At 57.4% G+C, this 9,542-nt stretch overlaps 2 protein-coding genes across 2 annotated transcripts; both read left to right on the top strand.

Annotated features, from left to right (window-relative positions):
- The first annotated feature begins 291 nt into the window (after positions 1 to 291).
- On the top strand, positions 292 to 4,765 carry LOC120652482 (zinc finger CCCH domain-containing protein 22-like). Its single transcript, XM_039930326.1, has 9 exons — positions 292 to 1,814; positions 1,908 to 2,087; positions 2,204 to 2,389; positions 2,493 to 2,575; positions 2,680 to 2,937; positions 3,024 to 3,135; positions 3,348 to 3,557; positions 3,652 to 3,710; positions 3,845 to 4,765. The coding sequence occupies exons 1-8, from the start codon at positions 826 to 828 to the stop codon at positions 3,683 to 3,685; spliced, it is 2,052 nt and encodes a 683-aa protein (XP_039786260.1). The 5' UTR covers positions 292 to 825; the 3' UTR covers positions 3,686 to 3,710; positions 3,845 to 4,765.
- Positions 4,766 to 7,674: 2,909 nt separating this feature from the next.
- Positions 7,675 to 9,284, top strand: LOC120648150 (translation initiation factor IF-2-like). The gene is made up of 2 exons (XM_039924898.1): positions 7,675 to 7,741; positions 8,899 to 9,284. Exons 1-2 carry the CDS (start codon positions 7,675 to 7,677, stop codon positions 9,282 to 9,284), a joined length of 453 nt encoding a protein of 150 aa, XP_039780832.1.
- The last annotated feature ends 258 nt before the right edge of the window (positions 9,285 to 9,542 follow it).

The raw sequence follows: 9,542 nt of genomic DNA, 5'->3' as shown, positions 1-9,542 counted from the left end.
ACTACCAGCCAGCGGGGTTTCTGCTGCAACGGCAGGATGCTGGAGGAGGGAGAAGGCAAGAACCGAAGGTCCGGACAAGGCTCCATTGAGGACGGAATCCATGCCCATAATCAGGTTTTGAAAATGGCGAATTGGGGAGATCAAGATCCATGCACAGGCCACGCAGCTTTGAATTGAACACCAATTGTTTTTTTCTGGGTCCTCCAGAGCAACAGTGACAATAAGAAACCAAACTGGTATGCGCACACGGCCATTGAGCCCTCAAAAGCTTGCAGCGCACACACCTGCTTCTCCCTGGCAGTCTGCATACCCCACCCCGCACACTCGCTTCCCCAAGCAGAGTCCCGAGCCCAAGAAACCAACCCCCAAGTCCCCAACTCCCCAAGGCGATGATGATATAGGATTTACAATAGAGAGGGAGAGAGAGAGGGAGGTGTGCAGTAGTAATGGAGTTTGCTCTCTGATAGGCCGCGGCTAAGCACCAAACCTTGGGGAATTGGAGCGGCGCGGTGGCGCAGCGGCAGCTTGGGGAAGCGGAGGCTCGCGAGCAGCCAGAGGAGAGGAGCACTAGCCATTACCCATCAGATCAGCTCAGCGCTACCCTACACTGACATCCATCGATCCGATCGCGCTGCCGCGCAGTGCGGCCACCGCGTGTGTACAAAAGGCCGTGAAGGCGGTAAGAGACCGGGCAGGCCAGCCAGCCAGCCAGGTAAAGAAAGGCGTGAGGCAGAAGCGAGAAGCCCGTGAGCTCCTGCGGTGCGGTGTGCAGGGGAGCGACGAGGGTTTCGTCTCGTCTCACCCCTCCCCCTGGCCGGCGCGGCCATGGACGCCTACGAGGCGACCAAGGTGGTGTTCTCCCGGATCCAGGCGCTGGACCCGGACCACGCCGCCAAGATCATGGGCCTCCTCCTCATCCAGGACCACGGCGAGAAGGAGATGATCCGCCTCGCCTTCGGCCCGGAGTCGCTGCTCCACGCCGTCATGGCCAAGGCGCGCAAGGACCTCGGCCTGCTCCTCCCGGCCTCGCCCACCTCCGTCGCCGCCGCGGGCCACGTGCCGTTCCTGCAGCTCCCGCGCCAGAACTCCGGCCGCGCCGGCGCGCCGTCTCCGCTATCGGTATCCTCGCCGTCGTCGTGGGCGCAGGCGCCGGCCTTCTCGAGGAGCAACAGCACGAGTAATAATGGCGCCGCGGAGGAGGCGGCGGGGGCTGGGGATGAGCTGCCTAGTCCCGTGAACGGTGGGGCGGCGCCCTTCTTTCCTCACCAGGGCGGGGACGCGCTCCTGGACGATTTGCAGCTGCAGGAGCAGCTCGCGTTCCTCAACGAGGGCGGCGTGAGCCCCGCGCACCAGCTCCCGGGGCTCGACGCCGGCGAGTGCTGGAGCCCCGGCCCGGGCGATGGCGGCGGGATGCTCCCGTTCGGCCTCGGGTGGTCCAACTGCGGCCCCGTGCACCGCCGGAGCGCGTCGGTGAACGAGCTCTGCCTCGGCGGGGGCGGCGGCGGTGACGGATTCGGGTGGAAGCCCTGCCTCTACTACGCTCGCGGCTTCTGCAAGAACGGCAGCAGCTGCAGGTTCGTCCACAGCGGCCTCCCCGACGACGCGGCCGCGCTCGCCGCCACCAAGATGGAAGCCACCGCCGATCAGCAGCAGCAGCAGCAGTGCCAGGACTTCCTCCGCTCCAAGAGCCAGCGCCTCGGCCCCGCCGCCTTCCCCTACTCCCCCACCGGCTCCCTCCCAGGCTCGCCCTCCGCCGCCAGCAAGTGCCTCAGCTTCCTGCTGCAGCAGCAGCAGCAGCAACAACAGCACGACAGGTAGAGCCGCCGCATTTACAACTTCTGACCCCCAACCTCGAATCATTCGCACCAATGCAAAGCTCCAGCCTTTTTTCGCCTGTGCGCGTGCAGAGCCGCCGCGGCCGCGGCGCTGATGCTGGGCTGCGGCGACGACGCGCACAAGTTCATGGGCCGCCCGCGCCTGGACCGTGCCGACTTCGCGAGCATGATGAGCCCCGGCTCGCGCCAGATTTACCTCACCTTCCCGGCCGACAGCACGTTCCGCGAGGAGGACGTCTCGAACTACTTCAGGTATGGTATGCATGCGACGCACACATGCTAATGCGATGCTCCACCATGGCTGCTGCTTTCTTGGATGGAACGCGATCTCGCTGACCCTTGCGCTCCTTGCCAACAATGCGGCGCAGCATCTATGGCCCGGTCCACGACGTGCGCATCCCCTACCAGCAGAAACGCATGTTCGGGTTCGTCACCTTCGTGTACCCGGAGACGGTGAAGCTCATCCTGGCCAAGGGCAACCCGCACTTCATTTGCGACGCGCGCGTGCTCGTCAAGCCCTACAAGGAGAAGGGCAAGGTCCCGGACAAGTACAGGCACGCATCGCAAATTAACCCTTCGCTTCCGAACGCAACAATGGCGGCCGTGCGTGCATGCATTTGATCGGGCTGACTGATTTTGCTGTTCGTCGCTTCACAGGAAGCAGCAGCAAGGGGACTTCTCCGGGTGCACGACGCCCACCGGGCTAGACGGTAGAGACCCCTTTGATCTCCACCAACTCGGTAAAAAGATTCGGACTTTAGCTTGGTCAAAATCGCTTTACTATGATATTTGCTTGATCATCGGAGTGGTTTTCTCCCATATCATGCCTTGTCCGTTTTGCCAGGTGCGAGGATGCTGCAGCACTCGAACAGCGCCAATGAGCTGCTGTTGCGGCGCAAGCTTGAGGAGCAGCAGCAGGCCGCTGAGCTTCAGCAGGCCATAGAGCTCCAGAACCGCCGCCTCATGGGCCTTCAGCTGCTTGATCTCAAGGCACGCACAGCTGCGTCTGCGACATCGTCGCCACTGCCCACACCAATTGCAAATTCCTTTTCTTCTGGCCAACCCGTGAGCACCACCGCAGTCGAGTCGCCACCGGAGTGCGGTATGCATAGCCGTGAGAACACATTGGTCACTTAACCAAATTGTTTCAAATGTTACTGATCATTGTGATTCCTTGGGTGTTGACAGGGGAGCAGCTCAAGTTCAGCGGTGGCTTTGCTCTAGAGGGGAAGGTCAACGGTGCTGATAAGGAGGAACCTGCTGGCGAGGCGAGCCCGAACGCTGCCGATAGCGACCAAAGGTGGATTTAGCTACACTAAACAGCACATCATCATCATTCTGCTTGCTTATTATTATTATTATTATTATTATTATTATTATTATTATTATTATTATTATTCCAACACTTTGCTTTCATGAATCATGATCCAATAGACATTCAACTCGGAAAAGCTCAACAAAATTTTAGTGTGCCAAAAAGCCTGACCCTTGTTTGTTCCATGAAATCTGCAGTGGAGAACACAATTTGCCAGACAGCCCATTCGCTTCCCCGACCAAGTCTGCTTCATTTGCGCATGAGAGCTTCCCATCTGCCGAGACTGAGAACGCCGCATCCCGTATGGGTGCGGACTCTAGCAGCAACACCGACGGCGGTGGTAACCATCTCCGTCCCCCCACGTTGGACATTCCTTCGCCGAGGCCCTACTTCTTCCCCATGCACAGGTGTGTTACGCCTCTACTTTCTGTTGCCTCCTGATTATTTCCATGAACATTCTGTCATCCACGACTGAAATGATTTGCTGAATGTAATGAGCAGGCTCTCCTCCGATCACGGAGCTATGGGGTTGTAAAGTTCACCATTGGAGCCTAATCATAGTAAGCACTAACGCCTCTCTTTATTCCGACTACGCTTCTCAAATAACGACCTTTTGGCTTTACTAATTATGCTGCCCTTTCTCTCTAATCTTTTTTTGTTTTCTTTCTCCTTTTGCTGTTTGTGTTTGTGACAGGAATACAACAAGCCAAGAAAAGCGATGGTGGAATATAGGGAAAAAAGGAGTGAAGTGTCAGCATAGTGTTTGTTCCCTTTCTTTTGTTCTTAGTCCACTCTTTTTAGTGGATAGCTCTACTAAACCACAAGAGAAGATGCCATTAGCCTTGATTAAGAAAGCGGCGGCATATGAAGTATTGCTAGATATATATAATATATATATATACAAGTAATCCAGTGTTACCCCTAGTTATTAGAAGACATATATACTACTAGTTGTCCTTAGTTTTACCAGTCGCTGATTCCATCAGCACAAATGATTTTACTGTTCCAAGATCCTTGATGTACTCTGCAACTACAGCCACCTCTACTAGGTTTACTAAATCGTGAGGTTAATCCACAATGCTGGTACCAGCCAACAGCCACAGGTCTCATGTAACACCAGTACAGCTACAGCCTGCTGCAAGCTGCAGATATTGTATACAGGGGCGGCCCAGGGACTGGAGAAGGAGCACATGGCCATGGCAGTGATCTGTGAGGTATTTTAACTGCAAGATCCCAAGCCATTCCGATGGAGTATATTACAGCAGCTGTGTGAGATCTCATATGTCTATAATCTTCAGTCGCTCCCTGTGTTTATGTCTCCAAGTATCAACCCCTGATCAGCACAGGCAAGTCGCTACAAAATATGTGATTATTTTGCTTTTGTTCCCATCTGGTTGAGTGGATCCCACATCCCAGTGTAGTTGACACCTCTACAGAAAGAATGAAAGTAAAGTGAGAAAGAAAATTTAGAAGTGCTTTGCCCCCTCCTTTCTCTGCATCTCCACTGATAGACAGGGTACTGATTTGTTTGTTGGGGCTGGTTCTCGAGTATCCTTGAGATACTGATATTGCTGTCAGGATCTTGGTTAAAGCCATCGATCCAAGATTGATGATATGTTATTGTTAATTCTTATTATCGCTCCAGTATTGTGAGTTGTGATCAGAACGACACAAATTGGGGCGCCATTTTGATAACCTTGGCTTAAAGATGTTCTGTACTTCTGCTGACTGGACGCAATGCTCGAGGGAGTCTACAATGCCAACATCAGCGTGATCCTTTGATTCAAAAAAAAAACATCAGCGTGATCTCTGTTCCCCTTGAATGCATGTCTACGCAAGTTGCTACTAGTACTACTGAGGCCTGAGGCTCCTGCGAACCATGCAGTAGCGACCTTTCTTCAAAAAAAAAAAAACAACAACGCAGTAGGGACTTGTGGTATACTCCAAATTGTGCTATTTCCAAATCTTAAAACCCGCTCAAAATTCTAAATGAAGACAAACAAAAAGGCGCTGCGACTTCGTGATTCAGCCCGGTTTTCTGCTCGGTTCCTTAGCCATTTCCGCCCGCCAAAGTTTTTGCTCTCGTTTTGCAACGGAAAAGTTTGAGCTCGCCTAATGTTTCGCAGCGCTTCTGACGAAAGCAAGATCGGACGTGGCCAAAACTTCAGATTGGAACCGAGAGGGGGGGCAACCGGTGACGACCAAACCCCTCTGCCGTGCTCGTGCAGCAGCGAGTGTAGCACGGAGCAGCTTTGGACTGGTCTGGGCCTGCTCCAGCCCTCAAAACTTGTGTTAATTCGGAATTACCGTGGGGACTGATGCTAAAATTACCGCGACACCTCTGCGTGCGCCGTTACGAACGAGTAGCACCCGCTGATGACGGGGACGAGTACCCTTGGCCGCGGTTGCCGGTGTCCTCTAGTACCCGCGCCGTAGGACATGCGCGCGCTGGAGTTGACCAGTATCTCCCGTGTCCGTAGGCTTCACGCGCGCCACATCTCGCTCGCCCGTTCCAATTTTTTCCCAGAAGTCCCTATTACATCAAAAAGAATCTTATTATTTTATAGTATTAAATAAAATTTATTTATAAATGTTTTTTGACAGCTGAGTGTTTTTTCGCGAGAAGAATCTAATGAACCTAATTAATTCATAATTTGTTACAGTGATGCTACAGTAATCATTCATTAATTATAGATTAAAATATATCATTAGATTCGTCTCGCAGTTTAGCCTCAGGGTTCTGCAGTTAGTTTTATAATTAACTTTTATTTAATACTGCTAAATACTAAAAAGTCTATTTATTTAATATTTCTAAATACTAAAAAGTCCATGGGATTTTTTTTAATCCCTGTTCCAAAACGGGGAGGTTGCGGTGTGGGAAACGAGACGAGAGGGAGCAAGGTCCGGCGACGCGTACGCGCCTGCCCGGCCGCGGCCGGGTGAGGAGGGAAAAAAGGTGGGCGCGTCCCCACCTTGGCAGGCCGCCGAGTCATGCCCATGTGGCCTGCAGCAGCGGCGTGCCCCCAGCTTTTATCAAGCCCATCAACCACGCGACGGTACGCGTCCACCACCACCACCATAGCCCTGGCGCTCTGGTGCCTGGTCCGCAGGCTGCGCCCCACGGCACGTACCGGTTCCTCGCAGCCCCCCCCCCCCCCCCCCCCCACACACACACACCACGCCGGCCTGCACACATGCATGCATGCATGCAGCGGCCCTGTGTCATGGCGTGGTACAGTTTTTGACCTGCCCCTCCCTCCCAAAATTTGAAACCGTTCCGCTCGGAACGAAGAGGCCGTGTTTAGTTCCACGCGCCAAAATTTTTGCGTTGGAATTTTATTAATTTGAAGTACTAAATAAAATTTATTTATAAATTTTTTTGCACAGATGTGTTGTCAATCGCGAAACGAATCTAATGATGCTAATTAATCCATAATTAATTAATAATTAGCAGATAGTTACTTTAGCATCATTGTTGCAAATTATGGATTAAGTAGGCTCATTGGATTCGTCTCGCGATTTACAGCCTATCTATGCAAAAAGTCTTGTAAATAAACTTCATTTAGTACTTCATGCATGTGTCGAAATATTCGATGTGACGTTTTTTTGTGTTTACGAAGTTTATGAGGTGTGATCTAAACAGGGCCGGAAGATCTGAAGCCATTGCGTGTGCATTTGATTTGATTTCAATGGAGCTGCTGCTGAAGCACACGGCTAGTGAGTGCCGATGGTCTCGCTCGTGATCAGCATCAGCGGCAGGCAAAATTTTGCGCAAAGGGCGCTTTCGAAAAGCGCGGCTCGGTCCAACAAAGCCTTTCCTGTCAAAGACCCCTCCGCACTGTAGTATACTAAAGCCTGCAAAGGCCTCTGAATCCCCCGCTGCACATGCACGCAGCCGGCAATCGTTACCCAATGAACAGGCCCGGACAGGTGGCGCGACACGACAAAGTTAAAGCTGGGCGCGAACGCCAACGCGCGCACGAATCCACAAAAAATATGGTGTACTCGTCCACAAAACACCACTTCCTAGCAGTAGCACTAGCACGATGCTCAAAAAAAAAAAGGGAAATTTGTCCACAGGACACTGTGAAAGCATGATTTTGTGTAGAGCACACCGCCAAATTCGAATTTGTTGCCAACACACCGCGAAAGAGTCATTTAGTCTATCACACACTACATCCAATAAACTACTCATTTTCAACTGAGAGGTCAGATAAAAAGACAGTTTTGCCCTTTGCCCTCTTCCTCCTCGCTTCTCCCTCCCGCACCTCTCTCTCCATGGCCGCGCCCTCCTGCTCCTCCCGCTTCCGTCCCTCCCTCCTCCTCCCTCGCCGACGGGCACGCGGCACGGCGGCGGCGGATCGAGCCGCGCGCACGCCTGCGCGGCGCGGAGGCGGGCCTCGCGGCGGCCGGGCTCGGCTCCGGCGACGCCAGAGCCCCGCGACGGCGCTCCGCCAGGCGAACGGCTGCCCGCCGCGCGCGGCTAGGAGCTGGGCGTCCTGCTTCACCACGGTGGCCACGGCCATGACGGTGCACGCGTCGGCGAGGATGCTGAAGTGCGTGAGGGAGGACAGCCCCTCGCCGGCGTCCGGCAGGTGAGGACGGCAAGGAGGAGCCGGTGGCGGCGGCCGTGGGCAAGCGCAGCGTCCACTCCTCTCGCCGCACCCCCTCCCTGCGGGCCCCCTCCCCGGGTGTGTGCGGCGGCCGCCTCCAGAGCGCGGCGGCGACGGTGCGGGGCCGGTGCCTCCAGAGCGCTGCGGTGCGGGGCCGGTGCCTGAGCCTCCTCCGCCTCCTCTCAGATCCTCGGCGGGGCGGAGCAGGGCTGGGTGGAGCAGCGGCGCGCGCCGGCGCGGAGGATCACGCAGCCGCTACGGGTGGCGCGCGGGGGCGCGGAGGAGCGCTCAACGTGTGGGGCGTCGCGCGGGGGCGGCGGAGAGCACGCTCGCGCGACGGGTTGCGCGCGGGTGCGGCGAGAGCGCGCTAACGGTGGGGCGGCGCGCTTGGGCGGCGAGGAGCACGCGCGCCGACGGGTTTCGCGCGGGGCGGCGGAGGAGTCGCGCGAACGTTGGGGCGGCGCGCTTGGGACGTGCGGAGGAGCACGCACGTGCGCGCAGGGGCGGCGAGGGAGCGCGCGCTAACGGTGGGCGGCGTCGGGGGGGCTGCGGAGGAGCACGCGCTCAGCGACGGGTGCGCGCGGGGGCGGCGGAGGAGCGCGCGCGAACGGTGGGTTGGCGCGCGGGGGCGGCGGAGGAGCGCGCGAACGGTGGGGCGGCGCGCGGGGGCGGCGGAGGAGCACGCACGCGCGACGGGGCGATGCTCGGGCCTCGGAGGAGCGCGCGCGGGCGGCGGAGCGGCGCGCGCAGGCGGCGGGCAGGCAAGCAGCCGCGGCGGCCGACTCCAGAGCCATGGCCCCTGTGGTCCGGGGCGCGTGCGCCGCCGAGAGAGCCACGGCGAGGCGATGGGCGCGGCAGGGAGGAGACGGTGGGGAAGAGAGAAGAAGAGAAGGGGAATAAGATGACAAGTGGGACCAGGGGCAAAATGGTCTTTTTACACCATCTCTAAGTTAAAATTGATTATTATACTCAGCATGGTGTGTTGGAGACAAAATTGCAATTTTATGATGTGTTGGAGATAAATTCAGCTTTTACAATGTGCTTCACTCAAAACCAGTTTTTGAGAGTGTACTTGACACAAATTTCCAAAAAAAAAAAAAGCAGTAGCACTAGCCCTGGTTAATCGTTGTTGCAGGTAGCATCCGCGCGCCTCTGCTGCTGCCGCGGCAGCCGGGCCGAGCAGTGGCGGCGCGCCCCCACCGCCCCGGCTGGCCACCCGCGGGCGCCCCGCGCCGCGCTCAGGACAAGCAGGCGCGCTGTGAGCGGGACAGGTCGTGGGGGCCGCTTCGCGCCACGGGCGGCCCGGGCCCCGCCATCACATCCCGGGACCCCGCCGTGTCGCCCGGCCCCCCGCCGCACCCACCCGCGGTTTTGCCTGCCAGCCCCAGGCACGCCGCGCGCGGTGCAAGGCCAAGGCGGGGCGCACCCGGGCCGGCCTGCGGCTCCGCCCCACTCTGCTCTCCCGGGGCCGGGGCGCGCGTGCGAACGCGGCCGTGCTCCCCCGTGCGGTGCGACCGGTGACCGGGGCAAGGAGGGCCGAGAGTGAGTGACCGAGGTGAGATGCGTTCGTGAGCAGCGAGGCCGGCGAGGACCGCCGTGCCGCGCCGCGCTCTCAGCTCTGCGCGTGCGCATGTGCCGGCATGTGCGCCGGCCCCCGTCTGTCCCTCCTCCCTTGCGCTTGCGCCCGCCCCCGCCCCATCCGGATCCTCGCCGCCCGTGGAGCGGATGCGGATCGACGCGCGGGGGCACCTGACCCGCATGTGGGTTTAGGATCGGGGG

The sequence above is a fragment of the Panicum virgatum genome, chromosome 9K (genome assembly GCF_016808335.1).
Source record: "Panicum virgatum strain AP13 chromosome 9K, P.virgatum_v5, whole genome shotgun sequence".
NCBI classification, from domain to species: domain Eukaryota; kingdom Viridiplantae; phylum Streptophyta; class Magnoliopsida; order Poales; family Poaceae; genus Panicum; species Panicum virgatum.
The sequence above is the reverse complement of the archived record's forward strand: the minus strand, read 5'-3'. Positions and strand labels throughout refer to the sequence as shown.